General features: G+C 34.9%; 1 protein-coding gene across 2 annotated transcripts in view; it reads right to left on the bottom strand.

Moving 5' to 3' along the window:
- The window catches only part of TTC3 (tetratricopeptide repeat domain 3), a 71087-nt gene that overhangs the window by 23103 nt on the left and 24216 nt on the right, over nucleotides 1-23768 (bottom strand). For both annotated transcript variants that reach the window (XM_070944310.1, XM_070944309.1), the window contains 16 exons: nucleotides 22923-23060; nucleotides 21218-21298; nucleotides 20411-20523; nucleotides 19158-19284; nucleotides 17279-17398; nucleotides 17058-17159; nucleotides 16177-16269; nucleotides 15160-15221; nucleotides 14163-14287; nucleotides 13738-14055; nucleotides 11499-11768; nucleotides 10402-10448; nucleotides 9130-9183; nucleotides 7367-7443; nucleotides 3564-3719; nucleotides 916-1786 (listed from right to left, as the gene is read on the bottom strand). In XM_070944310.1, the coding sequence (XP_070800411.1) occupies nucleotides 916-1786; nucleotides 3564-3719; nucleotides 7367-7443; nucleotides 9130-9183; nucleotides 10402-10448; nucleotides 11499-11768; nucleotides 13738-14055; nucleotides 14163-14287; nucleotides 15160-15221; nucleotides 16177-16269; nucleotides 17058-17159; nucleotides 17279-17398; nucleotides 19158-19284; nucleotides 20411-20523; nucleotides 21218-21298; nucleotides 22923-23060 (2754 nt within the window). The remainder of the gene's footprint in view (nucleotides 1-915; nucleotides 1787-3563; nucleotides 3720-7366; nucleotides 7444-9129; nucleotides 9184-10401; nucleotides 10449-11498; nucleotides 11769-13737; nucleotides 14056-14162; nucleotides 14288-15159; nucleotides 15222-16176; nucleotides 16270-17057; nucleotides 17160-17278; nucleotides 17399-19157; nucleotides 19285-20410; nucleotides 20524-21217; nucleotides 21299-22922; nucleotides 23061-23768) is intronic.

Raw genomic sequence — 23768 nt, forward strand, 5'->3', positions numbered from 1 at the left:
TTAGCAATAGTTTCCTTGGTTGTGAGCTCTGTGCCTTGTTTTTTTTTTTTTTTTTTTTTGATTTTTTTTCTGCCTCTGAAACTTCTGGAACTCTGTTTCAGAAAAAACTTTCTTTCCTGCCTCTGAAATCCTCCGAAACAGAACTTCAGAAAAAAAGCCTCTGAAGCTCTGTTTGGGGGCTTCTTTTCTGAAGCTTCATTTCTGATGCTTTTTTCAGCCTCTGAAACTTCCATTGAGAAGTTGGGCGGGGCTACATTCAGAGTATAAGACGCACCCAGATTTTCACCCTCTTTTTTGGGAGAAAAAGGTGCGTCTTATACTCCAAAAAATACGGTAGGTAATTTTTTTTTTTTTATGCTTCCTGCTAGGCTAAAAATATAGGCTCTTCCTAGAAGAATGTTGAAATGGGAGATGGGGTTGGCAGCATTTTAGCATATGAAATGAGAATGGAAACTTTCATTTGATTTGAAGCCTATGTTCTCTGTAAGAAAATGTATACCAGCAGGGGAGCAAACCAAATATGGGTGAGGCAAATAATCTTTTTAAAAAAATCTCCTTGTATTCTGGCCTACCACCACTGAGATCTGATTCATCGCTTCCAAAGAGCATTTGAAGCAGAATCACACAGCTTGTGTATACCAAAATACAAAAAATCCATTACTTGAGCGGCATTTGATTTTTCAGTAATTAGGCATATGCAATTAGCCGGTACATTTGAGATGCATCAAAATCAAACCAATGTCTATCAGTATAACGTGCAAACCGATCCTTACAGATTCTGTTTTGTCTGAAACCCAGAACAAATAAAATGTTCCATGTGTTGTTTCTGTCACACTACAACCATTCTAGAAGGGTTTGGCAAGAGGAAGAAAATATTAGTTAATTAATATGCACAACATAATGTATTTTTCTCACCTGTATAGCAATCATCCTTGAACGGGGATTGTTTCTTGCTGATTTATTCTCTGTTTTCATTTTGGTAACAGAACTGCATTCAGTATCATTACAACAATGGTCCTCAATCTGGTCAAGATTATCTTTGCAAGTGTGAATGTCCGATTTCACTGCTATGCAAGGATTGTTCTGAAATGTATGTACTTGATCAACTGTGGTAAATTTATCAGCAGTACCCTTGCTATGTATTGCTTCTGAATCAGTATCAAAATAAGCATTATAATCTGCATATATATAACTGGTTTGCTCAGAAATATCTGGCATAAATGGCACTTGAGTAAAAACTGGAGATAGTCTCTCATTTACATATTCTGAATGAATTTCATTCAGAAATATTGTATGATCGTCAGATACAGTTGGAGACAAAGATACACTTGCCACTGGTGCAGTGTCAGTTGTCTGACTAGAAAAGGAATATGAGGAAGCAAAAGGACTAAATGAGGAATGGCTAGCAGTCACATATTCTAAATTATTTGTAGATGTTGAAATATAAGGCTTATTAATAAAAGAGACAGGCTTAAATTCCTTAGCAGTTGGATTTAAACTGGAACTGCTATGGAAATTGTTTTCTTGACAGTACAGGCTCTCTGAGTAATTGTTTTCATCAATTTCAATGATTTCTGTATTTTCCTGCAGCATAATTGCGTGTTTCATCAATCCAATAAGATCATCTACCATAACAAAACGTAGAGATCCCAGAAGAAAAGATTTTAGACCACCAGCATTCTCCACTATCCTACGAGTGTCTGTGGGGAAATCTTCATATTCCCCAACTAATAGTGGATTATCAATTTCCATGGGACCATGTTCTTCCAAGATTTGAGAAAAATAGCTGTGAAAGTAATCAAAATATAATTTTAATATCAAAATAAGCATTCATAATCTATATATATGCAATTAGATTGCTCAAAAGTGTCTAGAACAATTGACAATTATATTCCAAAGAAGCTGCATTCAGAAATATTGCATATTATTCAAATAGATGGAAGCAAAAAAAAAAAAAAAGTATTTGCTATAGGAATGATGCAGCCATAGTCATCTGTTTGTTACTGGTTTACTTTTTAAATGCTCATTGTTACAAGAGTAACACAGCATGGAAATCTTAAGAATTCCAGTTTGAAATATAAAAATATCTACAAATTAGAAAATAGACTTTATGTCATTTTGTATTAAACACTACAGGGCTTTCCAAATATCACATGCCGGGGGAGAAGTTGGACAGTTTTCTTCATATTGTAGCATTGTCTGAATGCATCCTGAAATACCCACACATTTGAAAGGAAGTGTTATAAAGGAATGGCTCAGTTCAAGTATTAAACAAACATGCAGAGATTTCAAGGAAGTAGTCTTCTGGGACTGCCCCGCTTCCCTTTCCATATTGCTAGTACAAACGTGGTCAAAAGAGAACTGTAAACAAAGCTCAATGTTTGAACCCAATACAATGCTACTTGTTCTATAAAGACAATTTGCAACGTAAGGCAATTAACAAACTTTGTATTAAATCCTGGTATAGGGAGCATCAGATACTTTCATATATTGGTGCCAAGCTATAACAGGTGGACATAGTTGGGATAAATACTTTACTGGCAATTAAAAAACAATTGCTACCAACGTGCCTTTTATTGATGATCTGCATACTGCATGTGTCAAAAAGAGGGCTGTGAAAATATCTACAGACCCCTCACATCCTGGACATAAACTGTTTCAACTTCTACTCTCAAAACGACGCTATAGGGCACTGCACACCAGAACAACTAGACACAAGGACAGTTTTTTCCCAAATGCCATAACTCTGCTTAACAACTAATTCCCACAACACTGTCAAATAATTTACTAATACTGTATTACTATTAATCTTCTCTTCCTTACTAGTATATATCTCTTCCCACTTATTACTATAACCATCTCGCTTATATCTCTCAATTTATATTGTTTTGATATGATTTGATAGCTTATTAGTAACCTTGACTATCACTAAGTGTTGTATCATTTTATTCTTGATGATGTATTTTATTCTCATGTACATTGAGAGCATATACAAGAAAGACAAATTCCCTGTGTGTCCAATCACATTTGGCCAATAAAGAATTCTATTCTATTCTATTCTATTCTATTCTATTCTATTCTATTCTATTCTATTCTATTCTATTCTATTCTATTCTATTCTATTCTATTCTATTCTATTCTCTATTCTCTATTCTATTCTAAATTTCCAACAAAAAATAAGTTAATATAAACAGTAACTGGATTGACATAAAGGAAAATGGAAACAGTAACTGGATTGACATAAAGGATAAAGAACCATCTCACAAAGGCAGCATACAAGAAATAAAATGTTCCAAAGGATTCCCAGTAACAAATGATCTTAAAAGCTAACTTTGTTCAGTCACATAGCAATCCATTGCTTTGCTTTAAAAAAAGAAAGTAAGGCACATTTGAAACAGATCCTTGGGAGGCTTCAATAGAAGATTTAGAAAAGAATGTCTCTTCATAAATTTAGCAAAAATACAAATGGGTTAGCTTGTAACAAAATAACAATTGTAATTCAATCAAACACTTAATCCAATCTAATAAGTAGCACTCACTAAAAAGCTAAAATAAGAACATACTCATATAAGCTTTCACAAGTTGGATCTGGGTAATTGTCCAAAATTGTCTGATAACTGTTGTTAGATGAAGCAGTATTATACAACGCTTCAAATATCATAACTTGTTCATGAAGATCATCTGGGATTCTAAAAGGCTCATGTGGATTCATAAAACTTCTGTTGAGAAAAAAAACCCATGTAAAAAATAATGCACTGTAAACCATTGTGTGTCTAAATAGTTTATAGTTAAATTGTTCAATCAGACCACTACAATGAGAATTCTCAGTATGACAAAATGAAAATAGGCCAATAGTTTATTATACTAGTTGCTAACTAATCTTAATTCCAATGTACAATTACCATATTTTTCGGACTACAAGACGCGCCGGAATATCTGACGTACCTAGATTTCGAACAGGAAAACAAGAAAAAAATAGTTTTTGGCCTTCCATGCGTCCGGTTTTTGCCTTCCCGAGCCCCCAGGAACACACTGCAGGCCTCCCAAACCCTCTATGCATGCTATTTTTGCAAAAAATGGGCCAGTTTGTGCGAAAAACAGGCCCTTTTTGGCCTCCAGAACCCCACACATGTCCCGTTTTTGCCCTCAGCAGCCTCCAGGAGCACTCTGCAGGCCTCCCAAACCCTCTGCGCATCCCGTTTTTGCGAAAAATGGGCCTGTTTTTGGCAAAAACGGGACAAGCGGTAGGCGGTTCAGGAGGACAAAACCAGGGCTGTATTCCATCTATAAGACGCACTAACATTTCCACCCACTTTTTTTTTTTGAGGGGGCGGAAGTGTGTTTTATAGTCCTAAAAATACGGTACATTATGAGCACTAACTAGAAAAGACAAATGCATCTTTCCATTTCAATGGTGGAATGAAACCCTTTTTGCAGGTTCTTTTACAAATTTACTAGAGCAGAGATTAATCAGGATTTTTTCACAATATTTCTGTGGGATGCTGACAGAGTTGAGTTTTATATAGTCTAAAGATTTTCCTCAAGGTACAAAGAGAATTAAGAAATAATTATTTGATTGTATATTCTAGTGCCTCTCCAACAGTGAAGACCTGTTTGATCCAGCATAAATTTCCCTTAGCAAAATAGAAAAGGAAGCAATATTTTGTTGAACTCCTCTCCCTCATTCATTATTCTCTATTCTATTTCTAAACAGTTTCCAAAAGGAAGCAGAATATCAGCAAAAGCTGCCTTATATCTTTTCCTTTTGAGGGAAGCTTTTGCAAATCAAAGAGCTTTTCACTGTCAAAGGGAAATGACACATAAAATGTATGTCTTACATTGGGTAGGGCACTGTATGTTTTAGATGCTTTAAAGACAGATTATGAACATGTGTGTGTGTGTGTGTGTGTGTGTGTGTGTGTGTGTTTTCATAGATTTTCACGGGTAGAGGTATGCAAGTCTTGGCGTGTTCAGGTCTTTTCCCGTGTAAGATTGAGAGTATCTTGGGACCTCGTCAAAACATCGCTAAGATACTCTCAATCTTTCATGGGAAAAGACCCGAATACGCCATTACTTGCATATATATATGTGTGTGTGTGTGTGTGTGTGTTTCTTTTTCGTACGTTTTATGTGTATTTCTCTTTAGGCAGGTTCTACCTACGTAAACCAAGATATTATGCAGCCCTAGTTCAGTGAAATCATAATTCACTAGTTTCTGGGCTTTTTTTCTTCTGGCAGCCAGCAGACCCTTTGCTGCCCATTGGGAGACTAAGATAGATCTATTTCGGCCTTATAAGGCCTCATCAGTTAGCCACACCCTCATCTCATGTATCCTCCCTGTAAAGGTACAATATTTGTTTTTCTTTCTTTTTCGTAGGTTTTATGTGTATTTCTCTTTAGCCAGGTTTTACCTATGTAAACCAAGATATTATGCAGCCCTAGTTCAGTGAAATAATAAGGCCGAAATAGATCTATCTTAGTCTCCCAATGGGCAGCAAAGGGTCTGCTGGCTGCCAGAAGAAAAAAAGCCCAGAAACTAGTGAATTGTTATTTCACTGAACTAGGGCTGCATAATATCTTGGTTTACGTAGGTAGAACCTGCCTAAAGAGAAATATACATATACAGTTGCAAGAAAAAGTATGCGAACCCCTTGGATTACGTGGAGTTGTGCATGAATTGGTCATAAAATGTGCTCTGAATTTCATCTAAGTCACAACAATAGAAAAACACAGTCTGCTTAAAATAATACTACACAAACATTAGATGTTGCCATGGTTTAATTGAACATAACATGTAAACATTCACAGTGCAGGGAGGAAATAGTATGTGAGCCCCTAGCCTAATGACTTCTCCAAGAGCTAATTGGAGCCAGGAGTGAGCCAACCTTGACTCCAATCAGTTTGATGATATTGGATGTGTTGCTGACAGCTGTCCTGCCCTTTAAAAACACACACCTGTTTTGGGTTTACTGGTGTCAAGAAGCACTGTCTGATGTGAACCATGCCTCACAGAAAAGAGCTCTCAGAAGACCTACGATCAAGAATTGTTGACCTTCATGAAGCTGGAAAGGGTTACAAAAGTATCTCCAAAAGCCTTGATGTTCATGTGTCCACGGTAAGACAGACTGTCTACAAATGGAGAAAGTTTAGCACTGTTGCTACTCTCCCTAGGCGTGGTCGTCCTGTAAAAATGACTGCAAGAGCACAGCGCAGAATGCTTCATGAGGTAAAGAAGAATCCTAGAGTGTCAGCTAAAGACCTACAGAAATCTCTGGCACATGCTAACATTTTTGTTGACACATCTACAATAAGGAAAACATTAAAAAAGAATGGAGTACATGGGAGGACACCACGGAGGAAGCCATTGCTGTCCCAAAAAAATATTGCAGCACGTTTGCCGTTTGCAAAAGAGCACCTGGATGTTCCACAGCACTACTGGCAAAATATACTGTGGACAGATGAAACCAAAATTGAGTTGTTTGGGAAGAACACATAACACTATGTGTGGAGAAAAAAAGGCACAGCACACCAACATCAAAACCTCATCCCCACTGTAAAACATGGCAGAGGGAACATCATGGTTTGGGGCTGCTTTGCTGCCTCAGGGCCTGGACGGATTGTTGTCATTGATGGGAAAATGAATTCCAGAGTTTATCAAGACATTTTGCAGGAAAACGTACGACCATCTGTCCGCCAACTAAAGCTCCGCAGAGGATGGGTGATGCAACAGGACAATGACCCAAAGCATACAAGTAATTCAACAAAAAATGGCTTCAACAGCACAGAATATGCCTTCTGGAGTGGCCCAGTCAGAGTCCTGACCTCAACCCGATTGAAATGCTGTGGCATGACCTTAGGAGAGCGATTCACACCAGACATCCCAAGAATATTGCTACACTGAAACAGTTTTGTGAAGAGGAGTGGTCCAAAATTACACCAGATGGTTGTGCAGGTCTGATCTGCAACTACAGGAAACATTTGGTTGAGATTATTGCTGCCAAAGGAGGGTCAACCAGTTATTAAGTCCAAAGGTTCACATACTTTTTCCTCCCTGCACTGTGAATGTTTACGTTATGTTCAATTAAACCATGGCAACATCTAATGTTCGTGTATTATTTTAAGCAGACTCTGTTTTTCTATTGTTGTGACTTAGATGAAGTTCAGAGCACATTTTATGACCAATTCATGCAAAACTCCACATAATCCCAAGGGGTTCACATACTTTTTCTTGCAACTGTATATGTATGTATGTATGTATGTATGTATGTATGTATGTATGTATATATTTCCCACTCAAAAAATTATTTATCTGAATCTAATTAAGATTAGATTTTTGAAGAATGCATTTTCATGCACCACTACTTACAATGAATTTTCTTCAGAAAATATATTGTCTTCTTCTTGAGTTACTGTACCAACTCCACCAGAGACAACTAAAATAGCCTAAATTAAGAACAGAAAAACTTGTTTAAAAGTAAAAACTAGGCAAACTATAATTAAAATTGACAAACCTTACTTGCATACTACAGATATATTTGAATACATGAGTAAGAAATAGTATTTTATATCCGCAGAATTGATCAAAAATATTTCTCAAAACTAGATATACATTTTAAGAAAAATGCCAATTGTTGTTCCTTTTGCACTGAATTTTGACGTTATTTACAACTGCAGCCAACTTCAGTTGAACTTGGGAGCAAAAAGGACTAAAGCTGTGATGGTGAACCTATGGCACGTATGCCAGAGGTGGCATGCAGAGCTCTCTCTGACGGCACATCACCACAGTTCAGCTCTGTTGCATATGCGTGCGCGCCTCCCGCTGGCCAGCTGGTCTTCAGCTCTCTGCCATGCATGCATGGGGGGCAGCATGTGCATGTGCAGGGGGCAGCATGTGCATGCGCGGGGACAGGGTGCACACGGGGCGCATGTGGGGTGTGTGCACATGCGTGGGGGCACGCATTTGGTGGCCGGCATGCATGCATGGGGGCACATGCGGGGGGTGCCTGCGGGAGATGTGTGCACATGGGGGCATGTGGGGGTTCGTGCGCATGCACAAGGCCCATATGCATTGCATTTTGGGGGTTCAGGTGCACTTGCGCACACACGCTTTGGGCACTCAATCCGGAAAAGGTTAGCCATCACTGGACTAAAGTATTAATGATTGCTGTGGGAACTACTTTTAGCTAACTCTTCAGGTATTATCCTGATGATTATTGATGAATAAAATCCAATTAGAATTGCTTTGTTTGCTTTGTTCCAGCCAAGACTTTGTTTACCAAATGAATTATGACTTAAGCTTTTGCGTCTTATCATTTGTAAAATTATGTAACATTAACTTAAGGCTCATCATTTATCCTTCTGAGTAAGTTTTTTTTTTTTTTACGATGGATATTTTTGAGCACTTTCATAAATCACAATAATTCAACAGTGTTGAAATTATTAAGTTGCATTTCAATTAGAATATAAAAATATTTAAAAGCCAAAGCTTTCTTCTCATCAGACAGAAATGCCCATTTAACATATCTTCTGCCAACATTTTGGAAATACCTTTAAAGTATTTTTTTTCCTCTGAAAAAAATTACACATATTTTTAAACAAATATATTAATATGAGTTTTTAATTAGCTGGATTTTTTCCCTTATATTCTTAAAACCCTAAACAGCCAAAAATTGAGTATCAGCGTAAGTTCAGAGCTAAATATTTTTGGAAGAATTGAAATAAGGACATGGTGGTACCTTGGTACTCATCCGGGATTCGTTCTGGGAGGTGCAACAAGTACTAAAAACAACAGATACCCAGCAAACCACATGACTTACCCCATTTATTTCAGCCAGAAGTAGTAAGTCACGAGGCAACCAATGCTAGCAAGTTCTATCTTGCACATCAAATACCAGGAGAAAGATGACTACTAGGACAAGATTTTTGCTTCAAAATGCATCGAGTACCCAATTCGACAAATTTTGAAGCAGTCAAGTACCAAGGTACCATTACACATTGTTTTTGAAACACAAAATAAAACAAAACATACAAAAATGGTCTCCAACCACTAAGCAGAGAGAAATGTAAAGAAAACAAAGTAGATGATATTTGTTAGATTTAATATTGTGGATGTATTTTAAAACTATTTACCTTGGATTCTTTTGATTTTTTCCTGTTTTTATTTTTAACTTTGATAGCATTATTCTACAAGAAAAAATAAATTTAATGTTTAGCATTTACCATGTCACATCAATATATTACACGGAAAAAAAACTGCTCTTTTTTTCAGGATAATGGTTATTTTAAAAAATTTGGAACTGTTGGGAACATTATGGGCTTCAGTATTGAACAATAAGGAAAAAAACGCAGTGATCACTGATGTCAAAACATTACAATTATATATGAGAAATAAACAGACCCAGTATACTGGCTGTTTGTTAATTGTGTAAATAAGAAAACAGAAACCTTGAATATATAGATGAACTGTGCTGAATCAGGTCAAAGACCTAGCATTCTGTTCCCAGAGTGGCCCATCAAATGCTCTTTGACTCTCATAAGGTAAACACAAGTTTACCTCTCTCCTTTCTAATTTATTATATCTAAGACAAAACTGACAAAGCCTATTTGGGATTAGCTGTAAAATAATACATGCAATGTGACACCAAATCTAAAATTAATAGGAAGATTAACATTGTCTATTTCTTCTAAACTACTTCAAATTATTACCGTATTTTTCGGAATATAAGACGCACCTTAGTTTTTGGGGAGGAAAATAAGAAAAAAACTGATTGGTGGGTTGATCAGCCTCCCGGAATACTCCCAATCAGCTGTTCCCAGTGGTGAATTTTAGCAACAGGTTCATTGGTTGTAAGCTCTGTGCCTTACTTTTTCTTCTGCCTCTGAAACTTCTGAAACTCAGTTTCAGAAAAAACTTTTTTTTCTGCCTCTGAAAGCCTCCGAAACAGAGCTTCAGAAAAAAAGACTTTTTCTGAAGCTCTGTTTGGAGGCTTTTTTTCTGAAGCTTCTTTCAGAGGCTTTTATTTTGAAGAACTATCTGTACTCTGTTCAATCTCCTTTCTTTGGTATTGGTATGTACATTAATCTCTTCCGATCTGTTGCTTATTGTGTCATTCTCCAGATTTATTAGCATAGTTTGGTTAGAATCTTTACTGATTATTCTTTTGTTGCTTGCCATATTATTTTAGATAAAAGCCTTTCTGAGGCTTTTTTTCTGAAGCTTCTTTCAGCCTCTGAAATCTCTGTTTGGGAGGCTGGGCGGGGCTACATTCAGAGTATAAGACACACCCAGATTTTCACCCTCTTTTGGGGGGGGGGGGGAAAGGTGCGTCTTATACTCCAAAAAATACAGCAATTCATTCACATTTTAATTGCAACTGAAATAAACAGAAAAAACAAACTTACTGAAGTAGTTTCAGTATATTCCTTCTTTAATACAATAAAAGGATTATCTATTGAAAAAATAAATTTTATTTATTTAAGAAAATATACAAAAAGCACAAAACATTATAAAGTATTCTTTTAAAAAAACACTAAATTCCAGGACTCACTCCATTCGGATAGCACTTATGCTTTTATAGTCAGAATTCAACAGTTATTCAAATAAGTGAATTAAAGACAAACAATAATTTCAGTAGAATACACAAAATAGGCTTAGACGGGATTCTTCATGCCTATGACTACAGAAATCAATAAACCAGCAAACCTGCCATTATATACAACAAACATACAACTAAATCATAATCAATGGTATAATCAAAATAAACTTCCATCCCCATCAAAGACGTGCTGAGAGTTTATATACCCAACAGTACCTAAACATTGTTAGTTTGCCTAATCTCTATATCTGCATCACAATCTACCCCTCACCCAAAACATTACTATTTGTAATATTATGTGGGAAAATCTTGGGAGGAAAAGCCACAGCCTAGGCTGTGATGGCGAACCAATGGCACACGTGCCGGAAATGGCACGCAGAGCCATCTCTCCAGGCACGCAAGCCGTCACCTGTTGCTCTTCCGGATTCCGGCGCACTGGCCAGCTGGTCTTTACGTGCATGGGAGCACCGGAAACCAGAAGACCAGCCACCCGGCACGCACATGTGCACCAGGTAGCTGCCCTTCTGATTTCTGGCACGGGTGCATGCTCCCGTTTCATCACTCAGTGCCGAAAAGGTTCTCCAAGATTGGCCTAGGCAATGGTCTGATAAATGAAATGTGACACCAAAATGAGGGGCACTGAACTTTTTTCAGAAGAGACCTTCCCTCATATTTGGGAGAGTAAAAGTGAGCGAGAGGAGGAGCACTTTCAGACTTGCAAGGCTTTGGTAAAGTAAACTTACAGCAAAAACAGAGCTAGCACTCCTGTGGGTGCTTCCTGTCTAGCCTGACATTACCTGAAAAATCAGCTATTCCTTTCTGCCAAGTTATTTCTGGGGATTTCTTTTAAATTGGTGACAAGTATTTCATAAGAGTGCCTTTTATGCATCCTTGCACACTTACCCAGGTTATCAAAATAGTCATCTAAACATTGATGAAGAAATGGGAAACACTGTCTATTTTCTTCTAATAACCACACTAAGTAGCGAAGTTCCGTAAGTGACAATTCTTCTAAGTATTTTATTATTTCATGTGCATCTTCAGATAAGCAGGTGAATGTTCTGCTGAGTTTAATACCATATTTCTCATTCCAGAGGACTGCTACTGAATTAAAATCAATCTGTAGAATGTAAGTTATATATTCTGAGAGAAAAAATTCAGTAGCTTTTAAACCTGAAAAATAATAGAAATAGTAATAATAATAGCACAGTAGAACTAATAAGGTTCATGTGAAGATTATCATTTATCATTTGGTTTACATTTATCTCTCTCTTTCTATGTGTGGGGGGCATGTTTGTGTGTGTTTGAGTGATAACCTGCTTATTTTGGGAAGTTTTGAATATTCTTAAATACTTTTTGGAGAACATATTTGAGAATGATATACTAGAGAATATTACATTAATTGCTATTTTCATATTACTATTGTATTTTACTTTTGCACCACTCTTTTTCCTAAAGAGATACAAAAATAATAAAAACCTTCAATTAAAAAAAAAACCATTTACCCTTTTGAAATAGAAGTTAATTATGATGGAGATACTGTACATGCTGTATTCTACAAAATAAATAAAATAACTTTAATTTACATATAGTTTCTGGAAACATTCTGATTTTAGATTAATCATAATAAAAATGGCATAGATTTTAAGGGAGAAAGAAAATCAGCAGAGTAAAATATATGTGATAATTTTCATCTAACTCCTGGTCCTGAATTGTCATAACAAATTAAAAATCTATACAGAAGACTATTCTTAAATCTGTTGAAAGCATGCCACTGCAAATAGCATATTATAACTAACAAATTAGAAAGAAGTTCTGACAAGAAACTTAGTAGAAAAAAATATTGGCAGCCAAGATACTTTTCTAGTCCCTCAAAAGATTTAATGTGACTGATTTTTAAGGGACTGTTTCCAGACTATAGTTATGACAGGTGTAATTATACTTGCTTTAGAATAAACATATATATATATATACATACATACATACATACATACATACATACATATATATATATATATATATATTCTTACTTCTTTGTAGGGTTTATGTGTGTTTTTACTCTAGCCAGGTTTTCCCTACGTAACCAAGGTTTTTCTGCAGCCCCAGCTCAGTAGAATCACATCCACTTGATTCTGGGCTTTTTTCCTTTCTAACAGCCAGCACGCTCTTCCTGCTAGGTGGGAGACCTATATAGATCTATTTCTAGCTCGTTTGCTTTCATCAGTAGGCCAAACCCACATCTTATGTATCCTCCCTGTAAAGGTATAGTATCTGTTTTCTTACTTCTTCATAGGGTTTATGTGTGTTTTTCCTCTAGCCAGGTTTTCCCTACGTAACCAAGGTTTTTCTGCAGCCCCAGCTCAGTAGAATCACATCCACTCGAGGGAAAACGTAGGGAAAACCTGGCTCCTTTCTTTGAAGCACTCCAGCAGTTGCACCCTTGCAAGGCCCACTTGGCTGCTTTGAAAGCTGTTCTGGATTATCTCCACTTGCCTGTGTGTTCAATAGACACTTTGCTTTGTTGGAAGTCCCAGTGCAGGGCACTAAGAGGCTGCCCACTGAGGGAATACCTTTTATAATATATTTAAATACAGGTAGTCTTCGACTTACAACCAAAACTGAGCCCAAAATTTTCATTGCTAAGCAAGACAGTTGTTAAGTATACTTTGCCTCATTTTATGAACTTGCCACAGTTGTTAAGCGAATCACTGTAGCTGTTAGTAACACAGTTGTTAAGTGAATCTGGCTTTACCACTGACTTTGCTTGTCAGATCACAAAACCCCACAACATTGTAACAGTCATAAATTTGATCTTGTGACATGGGGATACTGTAATGGTCATAAGTGTGAAAAACGGTCATAAGTTGCTTTTTTCAGTGCCATTGTTACATTGAAGGTCATTAGCCAAATAGTTGTAAATCGGGGACTACCTGTAATAATCTTAACTTTCCTTAAGAACAAAGCATAAGGGAATTTGCAGATCAGAATTAATAAGAATAGTTCCAGGTTTACAACAGCTAAGAAAAGTGTCTTCTTTAAGATAAACAAACCTCATTCATAAATTCCATGAGCTACAGTATTTATAGTCCTAGAATGAAACAATAAAGGATTTATTACAGGACTATAGAAAACATGACCATACCATTATTATCAAGATGTTTCATCCAATCATGTAGCTTAGGATCCACGTCTTCAAATTCACTTACAACATGTACAAAAATTCTTGTCTTCACTCTATCATTTTTAGCAATTAAAAAGCTTACGAGCTGGTCCATTATTTCAGCCGATGATAGACAACTTGTTGAAAAGAGTGCATAATCCTCTTCACTAAGTACCCACCATGAAAGCAATTCAATCAGAAGTTTGAAGGCATCACGTACACCATCTTGTATAGTCATTGTATATCGTCCAATAAGTTGTAGGATTGTATCCTCAACAAAAAAATTCTTTGGAATATTTCCTAAGATAAAGCAAATACTGTGATGGACAAACTTTGGTGATATAAACAAAGCATCAATATATAGTTATATGCAGATAGTCTCAAAAGAAAGATCTATATTCAGATACCTTTAAAGCTATCATCTTTTGCCACGTTACTTCTGTTAAATACTTCAAGATTTCTGAAGGAGACTGCTTCTTTTATAAATTTTCTTCTTAGTTTTTTCTCCTGTTTTACTTGTAACTTCCTAAAACTGATGCAAACAATTAAGACTGCGCTTTACAAGACATTTAACAATATAGGCATATAAGTCACCACTGAAAAGTCAAAACCATCAATGCTTGAAATATGCAAATACTCTTGCCCAATTGCTGTTAGAGAAAGCAAAGAGAAACTAGCCAAAGAGCTATGTGAGCGCAACAGGTATATGGACAGCTCCCAGTGAAGATGAAATTCAGAAGCACTTTGACAAGTACGTGACGTAATCTTTAAATATTAAAATGTGTCATCATTTATTAATTAAAAGGTACATGAACTTTAGTAACCTGGAAAATTGTCTGTAGCCTAATACGGGCTAATATGGACATTTAAGATTTACACAACTAATATACGCTTAATGAAATAATACATAAGATTCCAAAAGAACCACTTATAATGGCATCATTCCCACAAAGCTCTATTACATTCAACAGAATTAAACATGGTTAAGTAATTCTACAATCTGTGTAAATAATCATTAATAGAAGTCACAAATTTGTATGACTACTGATTGTATTTATACTATACTACTATGTCCCATTCACAACCAATATTCTTTTCCAAATGTAAATCCAATTAAAAATTAAAAAGTTGATAAATGCTGATTTTTACAGGGCTTAGAAACTTTTGAACATTATTACTCATTAGCTCAAAGTGACTTAGCGAAGTCCTATTAACCTTGATAGGTAATTCAAGGCTGGAGGATAAGAAATCAAAGTATCCACAGTTATCACAGTCAAACTATCAGCAATACCTTTGTGTATCCCATTCTAAGAAATAGCATTTTTAATAACATTGCTAGTTCATCTCTTCTTACTGGGAATATGTTGTTAAAAAAACTATTACCTGTAGAGTTTGGAAACTTACCTTGAGCATTTCTGCTTTAGAACAGGCCTTGGAGGATTCTTGGTTATTATTTTATGTTCAAACTAGGAAAGCAAAAAATACCAGCTTCAAATATTCCTTTAATATTATGTTATTGTGTTTTTTAAAATGAAGGAGATGCTGCTATGCTATAAGATTAATTCATATTAGTATGCTTTACTAGGATCACAAGTATTATTTCGTAAAATAAATTATACATTATTTTATTCAATGTTACAATATAGCTATTCAATAGATTCTTTTCATTTCAATGTTATCAGTGTTTTGCATCTCATCCATCATTTTTCTCAACTATCAACATTAGCTGAAAATATTGTTATACAGGTAGCCTTCATTAATGATGGTCTTATTATCAATGGTTTTGCATCAGAGTTTTTTCTCCATCTCTGCAGTTGGAAAAAACCTCCCACCAAGCTTGTTATCCACAGTAAAGGGTTTTGCATATCAACAGTTTTGATAAGTGGTTTTGTTTAGAGGAGGACACTTGAAGTGGGTTTTTATGTGTGCATGTATTTTACAGCCACACAAAAAAGTGGATAGGCATTTCCTGCATGTGCAAGAACTACCCTTTTCAGGAATTCATCCACTGGAATGTCAGGATACATACAAAACCACCTGTATAATTTTTCAGCAACAACCTAAGTTTTTTTTAACTATTCTTCCCAGCTAGCCTGATGTTTAATAATACAGACTGCTACTCTTCAAACTGCATTTAAGTGATATGGGGCAAACTACATGCATATGTATTTCTTCTTTTTTGTTTGTCTATTCAGCACAAATTTCCCAACTGCCTTGGATGTTAACAGGAAGGAAGAAACTTTCTACTTTAGAGAAAGCAGAACTCTGAAATGTACATTCTTGGATCCTTTTATTCATAACTGGTACAACAAGCACACATGACTAAATCCAAAATTCCTACCTGCAGCAAAATAATATCTCAGCATTTTGATTCCACTGAAAGATTTCTTTAAAAAAAACTTACGTTTTAGTAATACTTACTTCACATTTGACAATACCAGAAGAACTGAAGACAGTGATTTTAGAAATAAGGCCACTACAATCTGGAGTGAAACACATCTCTTGAAGAATATCCTGTGGACGTTAGCAGAAAATGTATTTGTGGACAGGATTTCATTGCAAGATTTGTGGTATTAACATATTACTTTTGAATTTACACTGAATATAAGTGCTGTATAAATGACATAGCTATGGCATTATTTTATTGTTTTGTTCCTATTTCCTTTCAAATATTAATTTATACATTATTACTGCTGAATATTTACTGTATCATGAATGGATCCATGGTTTTATTATCCTCCTTAGCAACCTGAATTCAAAGACTTCATAACTGACTGAGCTCATTCAGGGTAGCTAAAATTTATTAGGTTATTTTGCAAACTGCAAACAAAATACTGTAAGGGAAGAATGTACAAGAAATAACTCCTTCTCCTATAATGCTACAGTATATTGTAGTGGTTCAGGATAGAAAGTGGGAAACTGGGAGTACTAGTTCCATCTTAGGCACAAAGCAAGCTGGGTGACCTTGGGCCAGTCACTCTTTCTCAACCCAAGGAAAGAGGCAATGGCAACCATTTCCAAAAAACTTTGCCAAGAAAACTGCAGGGACTTGTCCAGGGAGTCTCCAAGAATCAGACATGGCTGAATAGGGAGGAGGGGGGAGATTCCCTTACATTCTTTGAATGATCTGAAGCTTATATAAATCTGAACTGATGAATTTTCCTTATTATGGATGAAAGCATCTTGATGATACAACAAATAATGATCATACAGATGCATATCAAGCATGCATAACTTATGAAATTCCATTCAATTCAATAAAAGACTAAGCAACGTTCACAAAGAGAATTTCAAGAAGTTACCTTATCATTTTTATCACAATATCTTGTAGCTTTTACTTTTTTCCAGCAGCTTAAATGAAATTCTACTATACACTGTTTACAGCAGGCAATACGTATAAAACCCTGAAATTTGGAAAAAAAAATATTAACCCTGCAAAAATTTGATGAAGCACAAATAAATAGTACTAGAAAAGTAATATTTTCCAAAAATGTCTACAACATAATTAAAATATAATACTTACCTTGAAATCCGGGTCATTAAAATATATTTTGACTTTATGTGCTTGGCATTGCTGATAACGACATACTGCATCTGGTTTGGGTGGAAACTTGCATTCTGTAATACAGTCTTCCAATATAACCTATGACCCCCCAAAAATCAAAGTTATATACTGTCACTTGTTCCCTGGAGATTATGTATTGCTAAACACTGCTAATCTTAAGAACAACTTCGAAAGACGACATTTAAGGCAAAAGAACATCAGTATACATCACACTTAAAAGTCCACAAATATATAATTGTTAAATACACAGTACCATAAAATATCACTTTAAGTGAAAGACTGAATATTTTAATTTCAATTTTCAATATGGAGGCCTTTCTTCACCAATTAGAAAATCAATGCCTGAATTTGTCTACTAGTGTAGTAATTGTACAGTCAGTTAAGATTGACTCAAGGCTTTTAGTTTTATTAAAACAATGCAAGATGCCTTCTGTATTACAACAGTAGCATAGATATTTTAAGAAGCATTTTCTCAGTGAAGTTATCAATTCAATCAGGTTAAAGACATTTAAGGCATCATTTTTTTAATTGTCAACATAACCATCCTGTTCCTCAGCTAATAAATGCTGATTTATTATGCATAGGAAATCTTTTACATGTAGGAATTCCCTTTGAGCCCAATTTAAAATGCTGATTTTTTTTAACTATTAAACACTAAATCATTTGGGTTTATTTGAAAGACAAATATGCTCAGAGAAGATTATCAGAATGCTAATAGATAACCAAGACAAGACAGAACTATTCATTTGACACAGGCTTCTTCAACAAAAAGGATAGACTTTGCCAGCCTATGAAGAGCATTATGAAGTATAATTAAAGGATAAAATTGATAGAACCATGGTCAGGGAGTATCTATTGCCCTCAAAGAGTCTTAAATCTTCAGGGCCAGAGGTACTGCCTTATACAGTACTTTTTATATATATATAAAAAAATATTGAGGACTTTAACAATACTAAAAGATAATACAGTCTGAAATCAGAAAGAAAAAAGAAAATAGAAAGAAAAGAAACAGCCAGTTTGGTCTAGTGGTTAAGGCACCAGGCTAGAAAATGAGAGAGTGTGAGTTCTAATCCCATTTTAGCCATGAAAGACAGCTGGCTGATCTTGGGCCAGTCACTTTCTCTCAGCCCAACTCAACACATAGGGCTGTTGTTATGGGGAAAATAGGAGAAGGAAGGAGTATTAGATAAGTTTGCTGCGTTGAATTGTTTAGTAAAACAATAAAGGTGGGATATACCTAGACATCATCAGTCTACCAACCACATATATAATTCAGCAATCCAAGCACAATTTTTGCAGGTTTATTTTAACAGCAAGCAAGAGACAGGTACAGCTTCAGCAACTATTCTTTACAAGTTCACTCCAGAGGGAACTCTACCCACCCTTTTGCCTCTTCTCCATCTGCAGTGACAATTCCTCATCCACATCAACATCATGGTATCATTGTTGCTGTTGTTTACCTAGACATCATCAGTCTACCAACCACATATATAATTCAGCAATCCAAGCACAATTTTTGCAGGTTTATTTTAACAGCAAGCAAGAGAGCAAAAAGACATTTTTAAGGACACGTGAACTTTGCTGACTCAACAACTGAAGCAATCTGCCTACCCAGCAGAGGTAATACAAATCGTTTTGAAAGGTAAAAGCAATTTCTAAAGGTTCTATCTCCTGAAATGGATGGATAAAATCATCTATGCCTCCACTGAACGTGGATAAAAGTTATTCTGTTCATCTGCAATTGTCATAATGAGAAATATATTCCGGAAAGGCACCGTGTGAGATGGCTTATAGAAATAAAAGTTCAATAAAAAGTACAAAAAATATTGTGACTTACTTGTAATGTTTCTGACCTTGTCTCTTTGATAACAACTGAAGTTGTAGGCCATGTCAGTACTCCAGGTACAATCTTAAGGTTAACCATAGTTTTTGACTTCATGAATTGGTCTAGGGCTTCAGAAAATCTACACGTACATGAAAAGACTCATAGTTTATACAATTATTTAAAAAATACATGTCACTTTTTTCCTCCCCATCCTCTTAACAGTTACTAATATATATATATATATACATATACATATACATATACATATACATACACATACACACACACACACACACACACACACACACACACACACACACACACACACACACACATATATATATATATATATATATATATATATATATATATATATATATATATATATAGTTTACAGTTTTCTGAGTTTCCACTATGCTCTGATGCGTACATTTACAAGGTAGGCTGTGTTCACTTAACTTCCTAGCTAAATTGTAATTGGCTGGATTGTGATTTAGTGTGTAATATAAATTAAATTAAATTAAAATAAAATAAAAGTATTCATAAAGTAATTAAAAGGAGGAAAATTAAGGCAAATAGATTCCACTGTCTAAATATACTTTTCCAGACCTTTTATAGGACAGGTTTCTGGAATGTTATAACTGTTACAGTGCATATAGACAGTCTGCACACCCATTAAAATGCAAGAGTTTTGGGTATGCACACTTATGCAACCACATAGATTTCCCCCCCCAAGAGATTTCCGTTTGTTTTTCAGTTGAATTGTACTGCTTATGTACTGTATTAAAGGTAGAAAAAATTCTGAAACGATTTATCTTTCTATATCCACTGTACTATTAAGCTGCCAACGCTTTGCCTAATCCTTTTTGCAGTGACAAGAGACAATGGATTAGTTCTCCTATTCCCAGGTTTTTATTAGATGTCAAGAAGATAGCACATCCTTTCCTTGGAGAGAAAAGCAGCAAAGCAACGACGAATAAAACATATCAGGTCAAATCAATAACAAAACCTGATTCAGACTTGCTTTTTCTCAGTAAATTCCAATTACTCCCCATTCCCCTTTTTATTTTTATATATACAATGAACTTGACTCTTTCTAGAGGCCAAGAGACAGAAAACAATGGGAGGAGGAAGGAATGCCTTGAGTGGGCTATGAATTTGTCAAATAAAATAAACAAAAAACAAAACAAAACAAATACTTATTAATCAATTTCTGTATATGAATAAGTTCCAACCGATTATACTATTATCATGGTACTACTCACCGATTTTGTCTCAAATATACTTTTCCAATTCCATAATGTGCCAAGCAGTTGAATCTCACTTTCTGATATTGCTCAATTATTTTATCAAAATGATATTTGGCTTTGCTTAGTTCCTGTGGAAGAAATGAAAGAGATCAAAAGCACTGTGCAAACATTCAGATACAAAAATGCCATTTACACAAACGTACAATTAATAAGTACAGAATGAATGAGGCATATAGTTTATTGTTTTCATTCTACTAATTAGCACCAATTGATAAATTCTGCTTTTGAAAGCATCTTATCTTAGCAGAAGAAATGCTATGATAAATAGTAACAATAACAATACTTTTGAGAGCAATTCTATTATGTGTAAATTCCTCTGATGCACATTAAGCTGGTCTAGGAGACAATAATAGAGTTTGAAAGCTTTCAAACATCTTTCCATTATAGAAGCACAAACAATTAAGAAGAAACTGATGAAGATCATATTGTACGAACTATTATTAATAAAATAAGGCAGCACTTTTTTCACAAATATTCAATTACTCAATTACTTTAAATGATAATATATCATAAGAAATATAAGTATAGTCAAATTTCATGCTAAGAATTATTGTCTTCCTTTATACTTTTTTCTAAGCAATATTTCAGTTTTGATTTAAAAAAAAAATAGCTGTAGCAAATCTGATGTAAGAAAAGAGCTGAAAAAAACAAAGAGCTGACCTGAAAAAGCCTTACTCTAACTAATTTCATGCCCATTTAAAGCATCTTACGTTCATACTTTCCTATGTTAGGTAGATAGGTTGTAAAAACATTGTAGCTTACCTCAGGCTGTCCTATTCCAAGGAGAGCACTGGCATATCCATACATGATCACAACATAATCAACAAGAGAAAGGTTCAGACACTGCAATAATTAAAAAAACAAACAAACACTAGATGTGTAAATGTTTGTTGTTAACATATTCTGGCAGAAATACAGGTTTGATCATACACAATACTGAAGCATAATACAACTCTTTTCCTTTTGCTACTCTTCCATCCCTTCCTTTTTCTTGTGGATGTCTCATTACCTGACTAGGTTAGCATCTTAAATGCTAGAGGAGAGCAGGGTTTGCTCTCCGTTTATATACAGTAACTTGCCCTGTCAGTGTTGATGTGGATGCTGAACGGTTCAGAAAAAAGAGAACTGCAATCTTCTATTGAAATGCTATTCACCAAGATGATTGTTCTCATTCAGTTCATGTTTGTTTATCTGTATGTGATATTAATTATCCTGTGTGTAACTATATCATTTCTTAAAAAATATCTAGCCTTTCTGGAAACTTATTCTTTTTAAGATTATTTTGTCTTAATTTAAATACTAAAAAATATCACTGAAAGGATTTTATTCCATCTATAGGAAAAATACAGATTCTGGAAGAATAAGAATGTATATTAAATTAGTTGTCTTCCAAAGGAATAGAACTTGTAATATCTCAAGATTTCCATCATATGGAAAAAAATATTAAGGCTGATGAGGCAGTAACAAATGGCTTCAAGTTAGGGAACCATTACATACTGTCTTCCAAATACATAAAGGGTCTTGCCAAAAATCCATTAATTAATCCATTAATTTGGAAGTTTAGGAGAAAGAAGCCCATAGTTAAAATCTATATAAACTCTTTGACTTTTATATATTGCAGTGGCTGATCAACTGCTATGCTTGTGGCTCTATTCCTATCTGCACAGACAGCAATAGAGCTTCTGTGTAAGTTATTAATTTATCTTAGTCATGATAGGGAGATTGATATTAAATCTACCTAAGAAGTAAATTCAGAACTAAGTGTCTGGAGATTTAAAGCCAAATGATAATATGCACTCTCACATTCAATTAAAAATTACTGTACTTACTTGTTCCTACAATTTTTAGTCTATGGATTGACTACCTAAATTACAGAAAAAAATTAAAACTCTTTGAAAACTATAGGAACCAGCTGTTATGCAGTATCATTTTGTAGACAGTATATATTCATAAAAGCACATAAATGCATTAAGTTTCTTTGGCAAAAGGTCAAAACAACAAATTCAGGCACTCTGCTAAATATATTTAAATACATTCACTGCCAAGAACTACCAGGAAGGAACAAATTCAAAAAGTTGAGAGATATCACATACAGATACTAATTATTCCTAAAGGAACCAACGTGTGAGTGGAACACACTCAAACCATTTTTTAATAAAATTACCTGCTCTGACCCAAATTGTCTACAAAGTTCTAGAGCAAATATAATTTGTTCCAAGCCTTTCTCCATCCAGAACATTTTGAACTGTGTATGTTTTACATATTCTTCCTATAGATAATTTGTTCATTGATAGATTTTTTTTATCAATATGTAATTATATTTTCTGGCATCAACATATTTAATATAGGAAGTCATAAGCTTCTTTATAAATTACTGTTTTAATAGCATTTTGGAAAAAGTATACATAGCGTATTTCATTAAGAAGTAAATATTACTGTAAGCAAATTATAGAATCATTTCTGTTACCTGTAGTTGAGACGGATCTATCATATTTAAAGATAATGCAAATGATTGTTCAGCACTGTGAAAGCACTGATCCATTAAAGATGTGGATCCATTTTTCATATATGTCTTCAACATTTCTAATGAAAGTATTACATCTCCCTACAAAATCCAAAACAAGGATAGTTGTTTTTATTGTATCAAAAACTCTTGGTAGTATGATTAAGAAAAATCCTCTAGGAAACTTAAACTATATCCTAGGCAAGCAATAACCCTTCAGCAGAGTTTCAACTGCATTAGAGTTATACTGCATGAACAATAAGAAAGAATAGAAATTATAGTCGAATAATATAAACAGGTTCAGATATTGACCACTCCTACCCCAAATATGATGCCACCAGTGCCGTAGCACATACAACACTTATACATGGCTTCACTGACTGTCCCAAATGGGGAAAAAATCACCAAAATCTCACAAACTAATCAAATTTTTACATTTGGGGATCATCCCAGGAAAATTATTTATTTATTTAATTTCAATTTAGGTTTTCTGTTGCTTTAACGATATACATTCACAACATAAAATAGTCCTAACCCCTATTGTATGGCATACACAAAGAACCCTCAAAATTATTCTTGAGTTAAAGACCTACATTTTTCTCGCAAATAAGAGCAGATTCATTGAATGGATTTATTTTTTTCATCACAAATCAATTTCCATTCCTTTATGTTTGAAAAAGATTGCCTTGCTATATATCTTACAGGTCTACAAGACTCTTCTACTCAAATTTATTGCAGGCTAATATAAAGGCTATTAGAATACAAAATACGATAGATGTAAGTGAAGTTGTCATTAAGCTAGATGCCCAC

The sequence above is a fragment of the Pituophis catenifer genome, unplaced genomic scaffold, assembly GCF_029215685.1.
Source record: "Pituophis catenifer annectens isolate HBS135680 unplaced genomic scaffold, rPitCat1.0.hap2 SCAF_4, whole genome shotgun sequence".
Lineage (NCBI taxonomy): Eukaryota > Metazoa > Chordata > Lepidosauria > Squamata > Colubridae > Pituophis > Pituophis catenifer.